The following is a 22281-nucleotide window of genomic DNA, read 5'->3' on the forward strand; positions in this document are numbered from 1 at the left end:
GTGCTTTTGTTGAATTATGTACACTAGAATACCGTGGGGGGTATTCTGGTCATTTTACAGTTGTATTTTTTTACTTCTTTGTTCCTCCTAGTTAAGTCGGCTGTACTAGGGGTATATTTTGTTATTCATGTGTAATCTCTCATATTATAAATACAATGCTTGTTTGATCATATTGATCATCCAAGCAATTACTCTCTAATTCAGGTCTGCCAACATGGTATCAGAGCAGGCAGGGGTCACAGTATCGAGTCCTCCTGGAAGCGGGCTGGTGTTAAAAAATTATTTATCCACCCGTGTCCCCTTTGGATAGTTCGCTGTGTTAGAGCTCCTGTGTGATATACATATTGTTTCCTCCCTTTCCTACACGGTTGGCCTTTTAGAGGAAGCGGTTCCAACAAATATTCACCTTTGATTATTGTCATCACAATTATGTATACCACTGTCACAATGGTTTCTGGTTTGCTTTTTATTGTTACGGGAAGAGTTATTAGATTGTTCTGAGCAGGTTGCAGGGGGTGATGGTACAGTGGGCTGGGTTCTAGGAAGTATTGCTCAACTACATAAGCAGAATCGATTGCCAATTCCTCCAATTGGAATCATTCCACTTGGTACGGGCAATGACCTGTCTAGAAGTTTTGGTTGGGTAAGAATTTATGTTGCATGAATTTTCCCGTTTGCTTATTGTTACATTACTTTTTTGTTACCTGTTAGCTTCTTGTTTCTTCAGGGTGGTTCATTTCCTTTTGCATGGAAATCTGCTGTCAAGAGATCTCTGTATAAAGCTGTCAGAGGTCCTGTTTGCCGTCTTGATAGGTATGTTCTGATTGTTGTCCTTTCACAGGCCTGAGTTTATTGCAACCTTTTTTTCATGGGTAAGTTCTGTATTGATTCTCTACTCGTCTATTTCTTGTCAAGAGGAGTGCGTTGCATCGTGCAAGTACGTAATACTAGTTCCATTTTTAGACAAAAACATGTGGTTGCCTTGAATTTCTTGAGGGGATTCATGCAAGTTTAGAATCAAAGATGGAATCTAAGGGTTTGTAGAAGAGTCAGAAATAGCTGTCATGATGTAGCAGAAGCCTGTAGGATTTGAATGCTGTTGCAATCCCTTTGATTTCTAAGGCTGAAATCTAAGAAAATCCAAAGTAAAGGTTCTGATCACCGTCAGAAACCTAGGTTTTAAATTGTAGCACCCAAACAGTAAATACGATAACCCTCCAAAGGGGAGAGGATGGGAATGATCCAACTAGAATGTCAATTAATTTCAATAAAGGGTAAATTAGTCCATTGAAATGTTTATAGACCTATCAGCCCTAATTAGAGCTACTAATAACTTGGAAGACCAAAATAATACTTACTAACATAGTTGTCCAAGGCGAGGCGGCGAGCACCATGTTGCAGGTATATATATATATATATATATATATTTTATATTCCACATAATTTTCAGTATTTCATGCATGTTTCCATATTACAGGTATATTTTCTTCATCATCTGGGCTTTGGCGTCTTGGAACCTAAGGCAACTTGTCCCCTTGGACATCAAGGCACATCTTGACAACAATGCTTACTCAAACTCTAAACTAACTAAACATCTACAAATATAGATCACGTTACAGGCTAACAATCTTTTTATAGATTAGTCATTACTCTCCTGATGGAACTTGGATTCCAAGATCTTAGTCTTGTTAGACAGGCAGCTTAATAATCTTTGAAACACCTCCAAAATGCTCAAAGCAGGCTAGTTTTGACCACCTAAAAATCACCCTAAAGAAAAGTGATGAAATTGACTCATTTTCTGAAACTTCAACATATGATACCCCTCCTAGTCTCTTTCAGCTTGTGACCAACTGACGCCTCTTTCTGGGCCTAATCTTCCATGTAGTGAAAGAAAACAATTGCTGCTTTTAATCCTACATTCCAATTGGATTTGCGATAAATCTGAACTATCTCGGACTCCTTCTGTTGGATTTTAAATCTGAGCGGTTGACTTTTGCTGACCTACTGATTTCTGTCCTACATCAGTCCCCTCTAATTGGAAGGAACTCGTCCTCTAGTTCTTGAATATTGGCACAGCTTCTTCCATGAAGAATCTCAATTGTGGACATGCTTCTCACTTTCTCCGTCACATCAAAACCAATTAAATTATTATCACCTTCATTTTCTTCTGGCATTCTGTATTAAACTTTGGGAACCTAATCTTGAACTGTTACCATAATGTTTCGATGAATTCAACATCTAATCAGATTTCTCACCAGATTCACGAAAATCATCAGCTGAGTCACTAATATTTGCAGTGCCTTGATCAGGGGTTTTTGAAATCTGATCACCCAAATCTGTTGTCATTATGGAAACTGAAAAATCAGAAGCAAAACTGTCTTGAACCTGCCAACCATGAGCGAAGGTCTGGAGAACACCAAGGAATGTTAGTTCAGGTTGATGTAGGGAACTGACAAGAAGCTTTCACTTCACAATTGCATGTTAGCCATTTGAAATTTCATCCATATAGTGATCCTGATATTCTTAAAGTATAATGTTTTATAGGATGGGCATACTAAGTTCTGACCAGTGCAATTGGATATGAATCAAATGCCTAGATTTGTCTTCTTTATATGGCATCCCATATAATGTGACTGGAAATACTAGAATCTTTTTCTCTGAATGGTGGAAAAGGAAATTTCATTAAGAAGAATCATATATAGCTTATGGGCAAGAGATTGCTGGCTGGTCGCATGGCCCCTGCACCAGCGCAGGGCCCAATGAGAGCGCATACAGGGGGCATCAACATGGATGGGATTTTTTATTTCACGGGGACGGAGTGGTAATTTCCGTGCTCAAGTGTCTGGGTGCAGGGGCCACACGACCAGGCAGCATTCAATTTTCCATAACCTATATAGTCAAGTGGTAAAAAAAGTGGACAACTATGAGAAGATTCCATTGTCATCATATTTGTACTGCGGGAGTATTTTTTCAATCTTACTTCATTGGTATAAATAAAGATTTGCATGCAGGGTCTGTGATGCAGTAGCATTCAACTGGTTGGACCAGCATGACTGTGTTTGGAAACCCAAACCCAGACAGAACTGGCCCAAACCGATTTTTTGATCTATTTGGGAAGTTTCATCCGAAGTTCAGGTCTGCTACTTCTTCCTGCCGCCAGGGACTATTTCTGATCAATCTCCTTGATTCTTTGGTCTATGTTTCAATTAGTTGCTTGAGGGAATCAGTAGATCCTGGAGTGGCGATTCTACTGCCTGAAATTTCAGGTCCAGCCCATAGAAGTTGAAGGAGTTGTGGATTCTGTTTTTACGACTCCTGGTCTCAATTAGGAGGTTGAAGACAACCCTCGATACGATATACCCCCTTTTAACATCTATTTCCAATAGTACCCCTACTTTATCTTGTTATTCCCTGTGAGTCTTATTTTATTTTATTTCCAGAATTACCGCCATCCTATATAACTCATTGTAACCCATGGTAGTGCATTTAAAGGTTTATTTCCATTTATATCCCTTCACCCTCCATTCTTTAATAGCCATTTAAAATTCTCCTAATTATACTTTTGCCATTCTATTATAAACTTTGATTTATTTACTGTTTTGCCTCTACACTTGATTTGAGATTTTTACCCTTCGTGTAGGCCCCGGTATCACCACCAATTTGGGGATTCTATCCATATCCTAACCATAGTGGCCAATAGTGAGGTTCTCCAACAATTCAACTCCTATAAAGGTGAAACTGATAAAAAAATTGACACCCTCACTAAACATGTTGATGCCCTTACCCCAACTGTCAGTTCCATCCCGACTATGATGACATCTATGCAAACTTCCATAGATCGATTAGTGGTTTCAGATAATGGAATGAGTACCATGCAGTTTGGAAATTCTTACAACTCTGTCCCACAGGGCCTGTCTCATGTTACACCACAGCCACCGCCACCACTACCACCACCACTGCCATATCATACACCACCACCACCATATGGAGCTGGTCGATATGATGATCCTTTTTATGGAGCTGAAAGGGGAGCAAAGTTGGACGTCCTCAACTTTTATGGGGATAACAACCCAGATAAGTACCTTGGCTGGGTTCATAGTTTGAAGATATTTTTCAGATGGTACAGGTTGACTGAGGCCAGAAAGATTTTATTCGTAGAGGCCAAGTTCAAGGGCACGGCTCGAGTCTGGTGGATCAAGTGCCAGCAACAGAATCAGACTCAAGGCATTGGGTTAGTCACTACTTGGGCAGAGATTTGTGAAGCCATGAACCGAAGATTCCTGCCTACTACTACAAGCAACACATGTCCTCAGATTTGTACAATTGAGACAAGAAAACATGACAGTTGAGGAATATGTGGCCAGGTTTTGCTATTTAGCCGCTTGATTTGATTTTGAGTAAGATGAGGAGGTATTGGTGGCACAGTTCTGCAATGGTTTGTACTCTTAGATCAGTACTGCATTGGCATCCAGTATACTGCCTACAATGGAGGATGCAATATAGATAGCATATCAGGTTTAAGAGAGTATGAATAGGTCTTATACTCGGAAGACTTTCTCAGATAATTTTCCTAGGGGTGATAGTCCTAGTCAGCAGTAGTCTTATCACCTAGGTAAAGTCATTCAGCAAGCCACAGGAAAGTGGTTCGTCTATGGCATTTTCACGACCTAACCAATCATATTCTCCACCTCGGCATGGTTCCGACAGACCTCCTGTAATGCCGAAGGCTACCATCCAGTGTTTTACGTGTAAAGGGGGTATGGACATATTACTGCTCAATGTCCCAACTGTTTGGTAGCTTACATTTATAAGGCTCTTTTATATCTTTTGCCCTGGAAGAGCAACTGACTCTTGAGACAGTTAATTTGGAGGTAGGGTGTGAGCCGGTTGAAGTTAATGACAATGACAGTGATGGGGTCCTGGGGAGTGACAACCTTTTTATGTTCTTCGTCCTATTTTGACCACTCACAAGGTCTCTGAGGATGAAGATTGGTGCCACAATAGTATCTTCCAAACCCGGGTGAAATGACCAATTATGCAACTTAGTGATTGATGGGGGCAGTTGCACTAATGTCGTCTTTAAAAACGCTCTTCATAAGCTTGGATTGCAGATAGAGCCATATCGAAATCCCTACAAAGTTGCATGTGTGAACAACACCAATCTCAAGATTACTAATAACTGTTTGCTCATATATTCTATTGGTGTGTTCGTGGATACAATACAATGTGACGTCCTCCCTCTGAAGGTGTGTTACATTCTTCTTGGTCTACTGTGGTTGTTTGATAAGAAGACACAACATTGTGGGTATGCGAATACCTCTCTTTCAAGCACGACAATAAAGAATGAAGTTTCTTCTCGCTAAAGATCTCCCTGAAATTAAGCTCAAGAAGGTAGTGCGATCATTCCTCCTCCAGCGTGTTGAGTCAGATGGCTTCCTTGGTCCTTATCCAAACTCAATGGAGTCGAGTTCTTTTTAGAGGAGGAGAATTGATGCATTAACACTCGACTAGTTGGACTAGCATGATTGGGTTTGGAAACCCAAACCTAGGCGGAACCGACCCAACCCGGGTTTTTGGTCTAATAAGGGCTGGTAGTAGTTTAGTTAATTATCTAGGGTTAATTTGTTGTCTTTTATTTTCTCATGTTTTGTTTTGAGTTTAATACGTAAGAGACAAGAGATGGAGTTTTGAGTTAGGAGTCTTTGTTTTTATTCTTTATATACTTGTAACCGAACTCAGTTGTTAGGTTGGCAATAGAAAGTTGATTGGGTTGCTCAACGTGACTGTGTGGTTACATTATTCCCTTCCTCCCCTGCAACTCTGAGTTCCTTTTCAGGTATCTCCCCCTTCTCTTACTACCCCTCCATCTGTCTATCTGCTATGTTTCTCCAGCAAGTTCTCCCTCTGTCTTTCTCCACATTTTTTTCTTTGTTTGTCTATTTCTCTTGTTCTTTCTTTGATTTCGATGTGATATTCTTTCAAAAGCCAAATGTATGCATGAACATACACTGAGTAAATGAGGAAGGAACATTTTGAACCTCAAATAAGTTTTTTTTCTTCTCTAGAAAGTCCATATTTAACTCAAAAGAGGTTGTGCATATATTGAATAACATGACCAATTTTCTTTTAAATGTATAATACGGTTATTTCTGTCACTTTTATTTGGGGTTATTTTTGGATTGTCAAAAACTTGTTATTTTGCATGGTTTTAGTTCCATTTGAAAGCTTAGGCAGTTAATTCTTAAAAATCCATAGTTGTTGATATTCTGGTCTCTGTTGTGAAAGTTTTGGCAATTTACTGGTAAGGTGTAAACCCTTCAGAAAATTTCTATTTTAGGAAGTTACAGATAGAGATATGATTTGAAGCATTTTTCCTGACTTGATAGTTTATTGTTTTTGAGAAAGTGTGATGAAACACTCATTGGAGTTGCTAGATTGTAATATTTCCCACATGGAGAAACTAGGCCATCGAGGGGGAAGAGCCAAAGAGGCAAACAATCAGTTTTTTTCCTATGGGTTGTGACTCATTTGATTTGATTTTTATCCTTTTATTTTTCCATTTCTTCAAGTCTGATACTTTAGAAATTTCAGAAAGTTGAATTAGTAACTCCGAAGGATGCTTTAGTTTCTATTCTGTCCACTTTCTAGAATTAGAAACTAGTGTTACATTTGAGCACTTATGAACATGTTTTGGGCATCTTGGAATGAAATCGAGTTTCTTCTTAAAGAGTATAGTTATACCTCTATTTGAGCACCTATGATTGTTTCTGTGGAGTCGTTAGCTTCATTGGGGGATAAGCTAGAAGCACATAGTCTAGCTAAGTGTTGAAAGAGGTAACCGTGTAAGCAAAACTTTGCCATGCAAACAGTTGTTCCAAAGGAAAATCTAGTTAGTTTGATCCAAAATTAATTCTGGAATATCTGAAGGCCAGGGTAACCAGATTTCTATGAATTTTTTGACTAGAAGAAATCATGAAGAGAAGCCCCGTTCAGGCATCCTAGAGCCTTATTTTATTATTATATTTTTTCTGTTTGTTGACAGGTTGGAGCCCTATTTTTGGCTTTGGTTGTGGGCTCTTGAAACCATAGTTAGACTTAGATCAAGTTGAAAGCCTGTAGGTTAAGACACACAAATCTACTTTCAGAATCTAAATGTTCTAAATTTTTTGAGCCTTTGTTTATTTATTACGAGTTTCTATTGGAAGTGGTTTTCTGAAAACCAGATACTGTGCACCAGTTTAGTTGGTTTGATCTATCTAAAAGTGCATGGTTTTCATTGAAATATATATATTTTTGTTTTTGTTTTTATTTTATTTTAAATTTGAGTATATTATCTACTTACAAAATTTGGGAGTAGCTCCAATACATGATAAGCTATGAGAAAGTCGTTTGAGGTGGCATCGCCATGTTCAATTGAGGCATTTGGATGCTTCAGTACGAAAGAGTGATTTGGTTCAAATTTAAGGAACTAAAGAGCCAGGGGCAGACCTAAAATGATCTTAGGAGAAGTGGTGTGGAAAGACATGGATAGCTTAGGCCTTGTATCAAGTATGACCTCGAATACAGCTGATTGGAGGGCAAGGATCCATGTAATGGACCCCATTTAGTTGGGATAAGGCTGAGTTGTTGTTTCTTGTTGTTAATATGGGATATTGGGATGCAAATGTGTCTGTTAGACCCGATAGGGTCGTTACAAGGATCCATGTAGCCAACCCCATGTAGCTATTTTAATTGAATAGCTAATATGTCTAGTTTTGGAACTAGATTTCTCCAAAAAAGTTTATCTCCCTTTTCTTGTTTTGAGTTGACAATTGGCCGCACCAAATTTTGTCGCAACTCACTTATCACCTACTTTCTGTCATTTCTGTAACAACTTTGTACTAGTTCAGTTGTTTGGAGTCCAATTTCTATGCACTTCCCTTATTTTGCTTTCTCCTGTATGAGATCAACTTATCAGTGTTTGCGAAAATTTATTGCTATCTTGATGCAGTTGGCATATTGTGGTCTCAACACCAGCTGGAGAAAATATAGAGCTTCCCTATTCTCTGAAGTATACAGAGGAATGTCCACTTGATCAGGTTGATAGCATGAAATTTGAGTTTCTATATTCTAGTTGGTTGACTGCTATTGTGGGTGCATATTTTTTCTGGTCATCTGTAATCCTTTTTGTTAACATACACTTTGTAATTTTATCAGGCAGCTTCACGTTTGGTGCTAACTTCTTTCTTCATTTGTGACACAGTTGCATCGATATTTCATATAAGAATGTGGATATTGTTTTGAAGAAAATTGGTTATATGATCATTGGCTGATTTTTGCAATGCACTATTAGCTGTGTCTCTTTTGATATTTGTCTGACAGAATATGGATTCCTTTTTCATTTCATTTTACTCTTTTTAGAAAATTAAAGAAAGGGGTTTCAGAAAGTTATTCTAGTGTAGGAGGGTAGAAGAGTAGGCTGTTTGGAGTATGGTAGGTTTTATGAGGTATTCATGTTTTTGGGTTTGTTGATTCAATACTGCAGGTTTTTTTCTGTGTAAAGTTGGATAGATGAATGATACTACTACTGTAGGATATCGGGATGCATTTCTTTGTATGGTCCAAGGAGATGTGATTGATGTTGGAAACTTTGGTTTGGGGGTAAATCAGTGGGTAGTAAACCTTGCTGTAGAAGATTGTAGTCCTTCATGGATTCAGGCAAAAGGATCAAATAACAGTAAGAATAATCTAGAGAATCAGAAGATGAAAGAACGAAGCAAGAAAATAAAAGAAAAAACAAATAATATTAAGCACAAGAAGAGAAATGTTACTGGGGTAGAAGAAAATTAAATTAGGAATAGAAGTCTTTTCCTAATAGGGCTGGGAAGGAGTAATCCTCTTACTAGGTAATGCAGTCCTAGATAGATGATAAATCCACTAAGAGCCAATAACCACGACCTTCCTAAACAGCTGGCCGATGGGGGCAGATTTGAGGAAATTAGGTCAAAACTAGGGTTAGTTTTAGAGTAATGAAAGTGAATCTTATATGGTAAAGCTAGGCATGTGTAGGGGAGTCTAATGAGATAGGTTTTATAAGTTTTGGATGGTTAGAATTAGGTTAGATAGATTTGGGCAACAACTAGGATTAGGGTTTTGAAAGGGGGAAGATGATGGAATCTAGGGTTATAATAACAGGGAATCAGCTGGTTGAATGGGCTTAATATTTAGGTCGAGTGTGGGTAGGGTGGAGGGGAATGTATGCTGAAAGTTACAGCTAAATTAGATGGTTAGATCTGGAGTTATGGAGGTTTCCTAGTAGAAGTAGGAGAGAGGGGTAAAACTGTAATTTCAGACAATTGGTTGGGTGGATGGTGCTGAAATTTGAATAGTCTTTTTTAGGGTTTGAAGAAGATTCGATCAAAATTTTAGCAGGTTCTAACGGTTAGATTTGGCTGGGCAGAATTCTCACAAAAATCACCTTGCATGTGACCTAAAAAGGAAGAAGAATAGTTGCAGGTTTTAGGGTTCTAATGGATCTATGGTTTTAATGGTGGATGAGGAAGGTAGTAAGGTTTAAGTGAATTAGGGTTTAGGGAATTCAAATACAATAGAAGGGGGATGTTAGGGTAGGTTGTAGAGGGTTAGGAGAAGAAGGGGGAATGATGAATAGTGCTAAACACTTAACTGGAGTTGCAGGTCTTCAATGGCTGCAGCTTGAAGACAACTAGAAACAGATCCTCCCGATCTATAGGATGCAAGGAGTCGATTGGAGGTCCACCAATCCCTTATAACAGATCCTCCCGGTCTACAAGACGCAAGGAGTTAGCTGGAGATCCATCAGTCCCTTCACCTTGATATGAGTCACAAGGCAACACTCAACAGATCAGGGCAGCAGCAGTAGTGGCAGCAAGCAAAAACTAATTTTATTAATCAAATTCGTGTTCAATACTTGGCCCCCTTACAACCTTATATAAAAGACTCAAAATTAGACTCCTACACTAAAAAGGAAAGGCCTAACCCATTCCTTAACCTACTAGGTAACTTAAACAGACTAGGAAACTGAAATAGACTCAAAATAGAGTCCTAATCCAGCCCAACTAAACAACTAAAAGAAAAACTAATAAAATCACTTAACTTGAACCACTAGTTCAAACCAGCTTTGGACTGGTTCAATTTAAAACACTAAAAACATGAAAATAAACTAAGTATAGGGCTAATCCCATATGCAACTCATGTACCCCAACTTTAAGCCCATAAAAGTGGCCTATTACATAGAAAACCCATGGGATCAAAGGCCCAACATGTATATAACCCAACCCTGGACTTATTCCTAATAAAAGAAGCCCATTTCGGTGATGAATCTGCATCACTAGGACTTGGATAGCACTGTCTTAATCAAAATAAGAAAGTAGAACTTGAACCAATAATCAAATCCGCAATTTCCCTTTTTTGCCTCCCTCTTTTTCTTTGAAGCCTTCAACTTGCACTAATAACCTTTGATGATGCATTTTTTTGCCTGCATTGCACATGACTGAACCATTTCAATGAACTTTCTCTTCTCCCTTTACTTTTTGTGCCTCTTATAGTTTCCCTCCGATGCATTAATTTCTAATTTTATCCCACTGGCATTGCACTCATCCTCCTTAACATGGAATAACTGATTGATTGTCAGATTGTTTTACTGAATACTAAAATAGATGTTAGTGAGTGCTTAGAAATAACTGATAGTTTTTTGTTGTGGCTTAAAAGAAACCTTTTCCCCTAAGTGAAGCATGAATATACAATATGCAATCAAAAGTAAGTTATCTTCTGATGTGACAAATCTATTAAAAATTTTCTGACTTTACATGTGATATGTGAGTGGATCGAAGTCGGTATCATTGACAGATTTGCCTCTCTCTCTCTCTCTCTCTCTCTCTCTCTTGCACCAGTTACTATATTTGCTTTCAGTTTTTCAATCTTTACATGTATTTTTACTTTTACTTGAAGCTTACTGTCTCGAGTCAGATACTGTATCCAATTATTCACTTGTATTGTTTAATTGTTGGTGACTGCATTGAGTTTGTGGCAGGATTTAGTTGTTGACGGCGAGTTACCTGAAAAATCTGCTTGCTTTGAAGGCGTGTTTTATAATTATTTTAGCATAGGTATGTCTTTCTGTATTTCTTAACTGCTGTATTTATTTTGATATGAAGGGCTTTACCTAAGTTAACTTAGTGATATGAAGTTCTTATATTTGCCTTATTGGAAGAATAAACATGGTGTATGGGATAATATTAGGTTTCGATGTGGTTATATCCTTGGTGTCCCAATCATGGAACAGAGTGGGATCATGGAAAATAAATTGTATTGTGTTTTATGGAAAAAAAAAAACTGTGTCAGGGAGCATGGCCTACGCCAGTGCTCCCATGAATCTATCTTTCTCTCCCCTCTCTGTGAAAAGACATCTCTACCCCTTGTTTAGGGGGGAGAGAGATAGACACAGGAAATGCTGGCGTAGGCCGCACTCTCAGACAGAGAACCACTTCCCTTTAATTATTTAAATAAATTTTATTGTGTTTTTCAGTGTCATGTGACAGGCTGAATTCATGTGTGTTTGTGTGGGAAAAGTGTCATTTTATGGAATGCAATAGTTTTTGACATGGTTTGGAGGGTTCTTCTCTGAACCTTGCACCATAGTCTAGGGCATAGGCTCTGAGCATGACTTCATAGTTTTGATCCTTCAAAAATAGTGTGTAAATGAAGCTTCTGACTTGTATATATTTACACGGGCTGGAAACCTGTATCTGTTCTTGAATCCTTAATTGAATTTATGCAGGAGTAATTTTAGATTGCAGTTGCTTGCCCTGGTGGAAACCTGTATGGCTGTATCTGTTCTTAAACACCTTAATTTAATTTATGCAAGAGTCATTTTTAGATTGCAGTTGCTTGCCCTGGTGGTTATGGGCCTTCTGGCATAGTCCCTTTGAGAGAGGGACTGGGTTCAAAACTTGTGATGGGAGGCTTCTGGAGCTTGTGGAGTATCCATGAATTGAAGCCTCCTAAGTTGCATAATGTACAGCTAGTTGACCTTGCACCTTGGTGGGATGCTCCCGTCCTCGAGTCTTATAGTCATTTCTTGTACCAACAATCAATGCAGATGCCTAACCAGAAAAAAGTTCGAATCAATGTGAAATGAGTGTATATGAAGAGAAAATAGGGCAGAGAAGTGGAGGAAACTATTCAAGGTGAAGAAAAGGAAAGAAAAGAAAAGAAAAGAAAAAAGGGAGATAAATGAAAAAGAGCAGGAAAGGGTAGCTAGGAGTAGATAAGAAAATGAGATCTTCTGCTGATCTCTTTTGTCAAATAAGTGAAAAGATTTGTACAGGGGGGCTGTACACTTATCAAAGGTTCACATTAGGACCCTCTACAAAAATCAATCCCTTCCATCTTTACATTTCAAGACCCCAACCCTGCTCATATGCATAAAATTATGACAATCAAAACCCACGTTACCCATTTACAAAATCTACCCAGTTGTCCCAGATGCTAAAACTATTGATCCCCTAAATCTGGAACCACCAAAAATCACATAGAGATGATCCTCATAGCTTGGCACCATATCTTCTGTTTCTTCCTTGACTTAAAAAATACGGGTATTCTTTTCTTTCCTAACATGCCAGCATATCACAAAAGTTGAACCACCATAATATTAATTCTCCCCGCCACTGGTCCTGCTCCCCATTCCACCAAAACAGATATAGTCAGTCAGAAAAAAGAAAGACTAATCCACAACCCAGTTTCGAGAAAAACCTCACCTATATCTTAGAAGCAGAGTTATATCCGTAGTTCAAAATTTTGCTGAAATTCCGCTAATTTTGGTAATTTCGACATATCTGAGAGGAAACAGGAGGCAAAACGAAATCAACACTGTTTCCTCGAAATTTCAGTCTAAAAAAAGCATTGTTTTGTCAAAATTCCGGTCATTTCGTTTTGGTATTTTGCTCATTTTGGCTGTTTGTCCCTCAAAATGGCCAACCAAAATTCATGGGAAAAAATATACTGTTTCAGCAAAATTTCAGTATTTCGCTCATCTTGGTCTGACCGAAATCGCGAAACAAAACGAGTTTTTGAACCTTCCTTATATTTAAGGCATAAATGTGACACATCTTCATCTTCAGAACACAATCTAAATCTTTTTCTTGAATACCGACCTTTTGTAATCAGATTGCTCATCGTCAAAATCTTCTCCAAAACAATTGTTCACATAAAGAATGATATTCTTGCAGGACCATTGACTTTAATAAATTTTATCAGGGAAACTACTACCACCACTAGGAAGCATCTTACTGAAAACCTTCACCGAGATCTTCCCTTCTGGCCATTTCCCACACCCTCAGATGCCCCTTCTTCCCTAGACTTTGTTAATTCTAAAACCTTCATCAATTCAACCATTCTCTCTACCCATTGTTTAGGTTCCTTGTAAAAGTTGGAACTCATTCTCTCCTTCCATCCACCCTCTCTGTTTATATCTTTTTGTTTTATTTTATTTTATTTATATTTCTCAATAGACATTGTAACATCTTGACATCCTCTTTCTGGTTTAGTAACGGAGGCTTTAACTGAGTTTACCTGAACTTTATGTCTTTCCGCAATCTTAGACAACCCAACAGAGAATTGGCCAAGTCCTGGCAGATTCTCAGAGGATGACAACTGGCTTTGAGAAAGTTAGAGAATACAGTTCTATTACAATTTATAGTGATATACTGACATATAAAAAGGACACGACCATAGAAAAGTTTAAGGTTTTGGAAAATAACAAATATAAGGTTTAACGAATAAGAAATATAGTTTTTTATGGTTGGAATAGAAGGGGTCGTCATGTGAATTTTGGAAAGAGAAAACTAGGGCTGACAAATAGATTTAGAGGTGAATAGGGTAGAAGAGGTTAGTGTTTTGTAATAGAGTGAGAAAAGGAATGGTTGGAAGGGAGAAGGGACTGGTTGATAGATAAGGACTAGGAAAGGGGTGGTTGATTGTTGAAATCTTGGAAGAGATAAGGTGTTTCGTGTCGGATGTATTGAAGTAGAGGATATGTTGGTTGAAGAGGTAATTTTGCCAGAGATTAGGAGTTGTTTGTTTGTAGTTATTTGCTTTCATAAGTTTTGTTTTAACATAAGCAATCCTAACAGAAGTAGAATTTGAGGCCTTTTTTTTATTATCTGTTTCTATTCCCTTTGCATTTCTAAATGAGAGATTTTATTCCTATATGGTATAGGAATTCCTAGGATGAGTAGGAACTCGAGTTTTAGCAGTCATTATAAAGAGATGCAACCGGCTCCTTCCAGTCAATGAATCTGATTGATTTTATTCAGCATTTACTGTGAGCATTTTCTGTCTGTGTGGATTCATGGTGCCTTAAAGGATGAATTTCCTTCACTGCTATGTGGATTCTAAGTACTCCTTTCTACTTCTAGTTCTGCACTTCTGCCTACAAAATTTCAGGAGTTCTCACCAATCGGTTCGATGAGTTGGGTTTTTTCTTCCAATCTCAACTCTGTACGTCGTATCCATAACTGCAGAACCCACATGTTTAGAAAAATCGATTGGCCTGATTCTCAGATATCTTCTTAACTTCATACTTGTGCTTCCAACTGCTGGTGCCCAACTGAAACAGCTTCAATGATTTCACTATGGGGAATCTGTGCCTCTAGTATATTGGAAACCTTGAGGAGATCTTGTTGCCTCTTCTCTTTCTCCTCTCCCCCTCCCCTTCAAAAAAAATAAAAATAAATAATAATAATATTAAAATAAAATAAAAAAGAGAGTAAGAAAGAATACAGAAGCTATAGATGGTTCAATTTTAGTGACACTTGAAAGTTATAAAGGATCGTACTTTTCCACTATTTTCAGATGGGAGGAGAAATATAAGCAATATGTTTATATACACAAAATATAGGTGGATTGCACATTGTGTGAGATGAAAAGAAATAAAAAATTGAGGAAGTTGTGCTGAAATATTAGAAAAATTTTATATGATTTTGAGGAAACTCTAAGGGCTCAACTATCTAACATGGGATTTGAACAGCTATTAAAGACAAGTAGGGTATGGCTGGAAGGGAATTTAAATTAGCATAGGTCTTGGGTGATATTAAGGCAGTGAAAGCGGAGAATCGCGAGGTCCAGGTACGTTTAACTTATCTTTTTCAAAGCTAGTTTGGAGGTGGTGCAGGACTTGATTCAGGTGTTTGTCAATTTTATGCTCTGGGTTTCTGAAATGGGGCTCTAACTATGCATATCATTGTACCTACCAGAGATGGAGAGGAAGAAGATTACTTGATTAATCAGTCTGGTGTTGATCACGTATAAAGTAGTGACGAAAGTGTTGGCAATAAGATTTGTAACCAAACCAGGATCTGTAGTCAGTACTTGCAGAGGGACGCTACCCCTTTCTTGAGTAGTCTTTAATACTTCTTCCTCAAGCTGGAGTATATATATCTATCAAAAGACTCCAGCTTGGAACAACAAGAATAGTTATTAACCATACAACCAGTCTTGAATATAAATAGCAGTTGTAGACGCCAGTAAGAGGGAGATTCTCAATCATAAATAAAGAGGTCTTGGGTGATATTAAGGCAGTGAAAGCGGAGAATATATTCTCAATCATATATGGGTCGATGTTTCACATAGAATTAAAATAGGATGGATGGAGTGGAGAGGTGCGTCCAGAGTGTTGTGTGATCAGTGTATTCCTTTAAAACTATAAGGAAAAATTTATAGAACAGTCATACGAATGATGTATGGTGCGGAATATTGGGCAGTTAAAGAAGCATCATATAGATAAACTCAGTGTAGCGGAGATGAGAATGTTGAGATGGATGAGTGGCAAAACTAGGAAGGATTAAGTAAGGAATGATCATATTAGAGCTGATTTGGTAGTAGCTCCGATACATGATAAGCTATGAGAAAGTCTTTTGAGGTGGCATGGCCATGTTCAATGGAGGCCTTTGGATGCTCCAATACATAGGAGTGATTTGATTCAGATTGAAAGAACTAAAAGAGCTAGGGGCAGACTCAAAATGACCTTAGGAGAAGTGGTGAGGAAGACATGCATAGCTTAGGCCTTGTTTCAAGTATAACCTCGAATAGAGCTGATTGGAGGGCAAGGATCCATGTAACTGACCTCATTTAGTTGGGATAAGGCTGAGCTGTTGTTTTTGTAGACGCCAATGAGCACAGAGCACTTCATTTTGGTAGCAAGATTGAACAAGGTGGTTAGGTTGGCCCTTACCAAAGGACCTGAGTATCAGGATGACATATCTTATTTGCTGTATGGTGTGCTGAATTTGCAGTGGCCATGATTTTTAAGACTGATTTAGAGAGGCTTATGATCACCAGTGAATGGGAGTTCCTTGACTTAGTGATGACAGTGGTGGTTTGACTAATTTCAAGTGTTTTTTCTTGGAGATGATAAAAATTTGCATATTATATTTTGTTGGCTCATTTTTCATTTTTATGTTTCTTTTTCTTTTTCTTCTTTAATTCTATTCCCATAATATATCTTTAGGTCCTTTTTTGGAGATTCATATTTAAAAATTTTCTTTCATACAGGAATGGATGCTCAAGTTGCTTATGGGTTCCACCATTTGCGTAATGAGAAACCGTATCTTGCACATGGTCCTATAGCAAATAAGGTACCTATATTTGTTTGGTAGTTTTCTGACTTTTCTCACATTGCCTTTGTTCTTGCTCCTGAAATTGAAAGGCTAATTTGTTGCTGCCCATGTTCCAATCGGGATGAGAATTCACAAGACAACTTCAGATTATGTGATTGAACTTGGCCTTTTCTTATGCATATAAATTCCCCACCCCCCGTCAAAAATGTTTTTTTTTGCTGTTAGGAACTAGAAATTGGAGTGGTTATTGGACTCTGTTATTTGGCATCATTCTAAAGTCAGCGAAACCCATCATCTCTTGGAGAACGTATGTCTTGATGTTTCAGAGAAGGCTGTTATGATGGGTTCTGAACCATCTGATTCTGTTGTTTCAATAGAATAACAAATTGGGTGAAGAGGCAGTGGGATAAGTCCTCTCTCTCTTATACAGGCAAGGGAGATAAAATCCCTTGTTCTGCCTGCGGATAATGGCTCAAGGAAATTTGAGGAAGAAAACTTTATAACAGAACTTAAAGATGATGTAATTAATGAAGAAAAGTAGAGAAACAGCAGTAATGATGTTGATGAATTAGAAAAGCAAAAGAGAGCTAGAAATCCATACCAGCAATAAAACGCAAAGTCAACCAGGCCTTCCCTGGAAATACAGTGAATAAGGAAGGAGAAGTCATCCACGATTCTTACTCCAAGCCCATACCAATAGCCCAAGCCTCAATTTTGTTTACTCAACTCCACAAATAAAGTTGTTCCCAAAAACGACTTTAGACTTTGGCTCTAAGACGAAATCCTAAAACTATTAGGAAATATACTCTCTTTAATATTAAGTACTCCTAATATGAATCTTATTATAATATAGCAACTCGCATGAGTGCTCAACCGCTTTTCAATTCCAATTAAATAAAACTACTAATTAGAAGTCCTAAGCAATAGATTTCCCTAATAGGAAATCCCATCAGTAAATTGGTCATAGTTCTCTCGAAACAAATTAGAATTGCAAGTTCATAGTCTCGTTAGACAGGTAATGCAATAACCCTTAAAGCAACATCAACATCATGCATAAATGGAAAAGTTTTGATCATCCCAAAGTGTTTTCAAAGGACAGTGATGGAAATAAACTAACATTTTGTGATGTAATGTTCCCAATCACCAAAAGCTAATGCAATGCTCTGTAAAGTATATCCAGATATGAGACAACTCATTGGGATGCTCCTGCATTTTTTGTTCTCTCTTAGATCAGCAACAAAAAAGGAAGCTTTTTAAGTCGTGGCATGGAGGCAGTGATGCAGAGCCTAAGATCTATATGCAAAGGAAAAGAAAACAACATACCCAAACTCAGGTCCTAGGCCAGATCCTGGGTCCAGACACTTCCCACGATTCTTGTTCTGGTCCTGGTTCAAACCAGGGTCAGGCTGGCCTGCGTATGTCTTGTGTGATATCTTATAGAAAATTGGGTGGGGTCCTATGAGAAGATATGCTGGAATGCTTTCCAGTAGTTACTATCTTCTATTATTGTATTCGTTCCTTAGTTTCTAAATTAATAGCTAATAAAGAGTACTAAGAGTTACTTACTTTTTTTTATTGTTTCCTTTTTTTGAGTAGCGCTGTCCATGTAGGGAAGGTTCTAGTTAGTTGCTATTTTCGGTCTTTGGTCTTTTATTTAAACACTGTACTGCTGTAATAGAAGAAATAAAGTGTGTTTTTCTTTGGTTTAGTGATGAATCTGGACAGGTTGCAGTGGTGAGGCTGTAACACCTCTTGGTGGTGATTCCAAGAGCCCGATTGGTGGTGATTCCAATTAGACTTTATTGTGGTGATTCAGTAGGTCGGGTGTGGTGGTGATTCCATCCCCGGCGGCCAGGTGGTGAAGCCTTGGTCACATCCTTTTTATTTCTTCTTTCATATGTTAAAAAAAAGTGCTATTTTGTTATTAATCCTGGTTTGTCCCTGTATATGATCCTGTTGCAATTGATCTCTTGTGGGCTTTATTGGTTCGAGATCGATTCTGCATTAGGCAGTATAAACCAAAGCTCTCTATTACATACCCAAATAATTTATTTTATCCTTCTATCTTCAGACCCTTATATTTTGTAAGCGCTGACTGTCATTTATCAGTTTGTGCATTTAGGATCAGGACAAATTAGTTGAATCGGCTTATTTTTAGAAATTAATGGATCTTTAGATACTTCAAGTCATTTCCAGGTTTCTGTCTGTTTGAGTAGAATGGACACCTCATTGGTAAAGCATATTCTGCTGTAAGACTTAATAAGTTGGGTCTGTATTTAATAGATGATAGATCTGCTTGGATGTCCACTTTTAGTACTTCTTTTGTTAAAGTTTACCTTGGAGAAGCAAGATCCATTTTTGGTAGCCTGATTGAGTTCTGAGGCAAAGTTTCAAATTATGGTAAGTTTCTTTGTTTTTAGGTCCATCCATCTCTATTGCAATGAAAATGCTGTCACCAATGCTAAAGCATACAGAAATTGATTGTATATTGTTGATATGTACTTAATATGTAAGGACTGGTGATCAGCCTGCGGAGTGATATGATCCCGATTGATGGAGCTAAAAGAGCTAGGGGCAGGCCTAAAATGACCATAGGAGAAGTGGTGAGGAAGGACATGCATAGCCTAGGTCTTGTTCCAACTATGACTTCGGATAGGGCCTATTGGAGGGCAAGGATCCATGTTGCGGATCCCATTTAGCTGAGATTCTCTTGTCGTGCTGGGTTGGGCTTCTCCCCTCTCTTACTATCTTTCATTTGGCATTCCCCATTTTACATTTCTCTCTCTCGTTTTTGTGCCTGTGTGTGTGTGTGCGTGCAAGAACTCAGTTTTCGTTGTTGTGTTTGGATCCATGTGGCCGACCCCATTAAGTTGGGATAAGGCTGAGTTTGTTGTTGTTGTTGTTGTTGTTGGTGATCAGCTTGCCAACATTCTCACCAAAGATATCATAAGTACTCTTCATCAACGTGACATTACATTGCCTGGGAGGTTATTTCTGGAATCAGTCCATGCAAAAAATTTAGTTTTCCGTTGGTGGACGGTGTTATCTTTTCTATATTTGAAGGCTTACCTTTTTTTTTTGGGATGAGTAAAAAATGTATTACCAAGAGAAAAGAGGGGAATATACAAGCCCAAGGGCCAAATAGACAAAAGGCCCAAATAAAACAAAAAAAAGCAAGCCTAGTGCAGATCAGGTTGCGAAAGGGAGATAGGAAGACCCCAGGATACAACAATGAGCTTGTTCCTTAGGGAATCCTTTACAGGAGCAAGGGGGAGCGAGCCAAGTTTGGCAGAAACATCAAAGGAGATGGCATTCCAAATCTTGTCTAGGGAGCAAGAGTGGAAGTCCGTTCATCTTATAATGTTACGTTCCATCCAAAGATGAGAGATAGAGGCGCAAAAGGCGAGCTTGCCAACTGAGTCACATATGGTTTTCCCTCCAAAAGTCATGTCAAGCCAAAGCCACTCGTGATGAAGAGGGAGGGGTCTTCTTCTGTCCTACCACTCTTTTCCAGATGGAGGAAGCAGTGGACATGAGAAGAACAGGTGGTCTGTGTCTTCTTGTCCATTCCAACAAAGACAGCATAGGGGGGAGACCTGGATGTGTCGGTGAATGAGGAAAGCCTGAGTCGGGAGGCAGTTGGTGAGGGTGTGCCAAGAGGAGGCTGTGGCGAGGAATGTGCCATTTGAACCAGACAACTTTGTTCCAAGGACAGGGGGTGCCTCTGTGTCTGACCATATCTCAAGCTGAGTGGGAGCTGAACCAGCCTGAAGGGGATGGGAGCCATAGAATCGTATCACCTCTGCCACGGTGTCCAGAAGGGATGAGGGGGAGGGAGCTCCAGAGGTCCTCAGTGGGGGGGGGGGGGGACCAGGCACCTCTAGAAATGATGGATGCCACCAAGGAGCATCTGTCAAGCCCAGAGGAGTAGATATCTCGGGAGCTCACAACTGAGGAGAGCACACCAGAGGGGTGCCATTTGTCAAGCTAAAGGGAAGTGGTAAGGCCATATCTCGGGGGCTCACGACTGAGGAGAGCACACCAGAGGGGTGCCATTCAACTTGTGATATGTGGTTTACTCTTGAACTTGGTATATTTCAACTTGGATTACATATTAAGGTAATAAGGTTGTAGGTCTTATTATTATTTGATAAGCTTTTTGGTTATTTGCTAATGCAACTTGTACTTCGTGCAGTAGGATGGTAATGTTTATTCTGCACTCTTCGGTTTTGATTCTTCTTGTCTAAAGTATGCAAACATGTAGACGGAATTTGATAAGTATAAAAGGGGAGAGAGAGGGAGGGAGGGAGGGAGAACCTGTTGGAAGAAAGTGAACTCATATCCAATGTGGTCTACCCCTTTACTTATTATATTAAAATAACCACAAATGACAAAGTGCCCTCAAACCCTCATAATACACCCATATAAATGATATAGTATGGTAATACATCTCTTACAATAATAATGTACTTAAACATAAAAAATGAACACTTTTTCTTTGTAAGTGTTTGATATTGTTGTCAGTTAAACAGTACTGAAATAATATCTATTTTTGTGCTTCACAGTCTTGCAGGTTTTATTTTCATCCCATTGTAATTCTACCATATATTTAGTTGTGTGCTGGCTAAGAACATAAGATTGTAGCGTTTGTCTCCATATATGTATGTGTGTACTATCTATAAAAAAAATGAGCATACTTAGTGCACAAGGCTCCCGCCACTGCGTGGTCTTGGGAAGGTCTACGATCTGTAGATACTTATTATGCTAAATGTACTTATGTACATAAAAGGACTTCATTTGAGCTCCCTCTTATGACAGTTGATCTATTCCGGATATAGTTGCACCCAGGGTTGGTTCTGCACACCTTGCATCAGTGATCCAAGTTTAAGGTTAGCCAGCTCTTCCATTGAATTAGATTTTAGTTTTCATGTTATACTGGTATGTCTCTGCCTTTCATTTGATATATTATTGGAGAAAGATTGTTTCTTTTCTGTTTGAAAACTTTTTCTCTCCTTCTGTTATCTAACTGCTTCTATTTCACATTCAATCATTCTTAGATGATCATGTGGCAAATGTAATGGGTGCATGTTATATGCATAAACTTATTGTTTATTTGGAATTGACATGATCCAGAAAGTTTACCAAAAAAAAAAAAAAAAGAAAGACATGATCCAGAAAGAATATTCTTTTCCCTTTTATGGTCTTCGAAATTTGTTCGTTTCTTCAAGATATGTTCCTTGGTTGATTTTTCACTTCATTGCATAAGTACTATCTCAGTCATCTTCTTGGAACCTGTATTTATTTTTCCTCTTCTATAGTGTGGTAGACAGACTTTTTAAAAGTATCACTGATGCTCATATTTCTGTAATGTACTAATGACAAATGAAATTTACTAATTATGTGGAATCTTTAAAATTGTTCCGTCACAATGTAATGTAGTGGTTCACTCTTTGCTCCCTTGATATGGGTTCATCCTATAGTCTGGTGAAGGTGCTACTTAGGTCATTCTTAGCCTAAGCCCTGAATGGCCCAAAGCAATCTGAAGGTCTGTTCAAGTTATGCATTCTAAGCATGGCATTTGGTGTCTTCTTCTCAAAGTTACTTTGTCGAGGCATTGAATGATGCACCTAGTCTGAGTCTCATGACG

At 38.4% G+C, this 22281-nt stretch overlaps 1 protein-coding gene across 1 annotated transcript in view; it reads left to right on the plus strand.

The window, feature by feature from the left end:
* LOC122659713 (diacylglycerol kinase 7-like) overlaps nt 1-22281 on the plus strand; it is a 53952-nt gene that overhangs the window by 11657 nt on the left and 20014 nt on the right. Inside the window, exons 3-8 of the mRNA XM_043854821.1 lie at nt 506-643; nt 728-813; nt 7991-8078; nt 11051-11126; nt 16570-16652; nt 21453-21523. Of these exons, the coding sequence (XP_043710756.1) occupies nt 506-643; nt 728-813; nt 7991-8078; nt 11051-11126; nt 16570-16652; nt 21453-21523 (542 nt within the window). The remainder of the gene's footprint in view (nt 1-505; nt 644-727; nt 814-7990; nt 8079-11050; nt 11127-16569; nt 16653-21452; nt 21524-22281) is intronic.

The sequence above is a fragment of the Telopea speciosissima genome, chromosome 4, assembly GCF_018873765.1.
Source record: "Telopea speciosissima isolate NSW1024214 ecotype Mountain lineage chromosome 4, Tspe_v1, whole genome shotgun sequence".
NCBI lineage: Eukaryota > Viridiplantae > Streptophyta > Magnoliopsida > Proteales > Proteaceae > Telopea > Telopea speciosissima.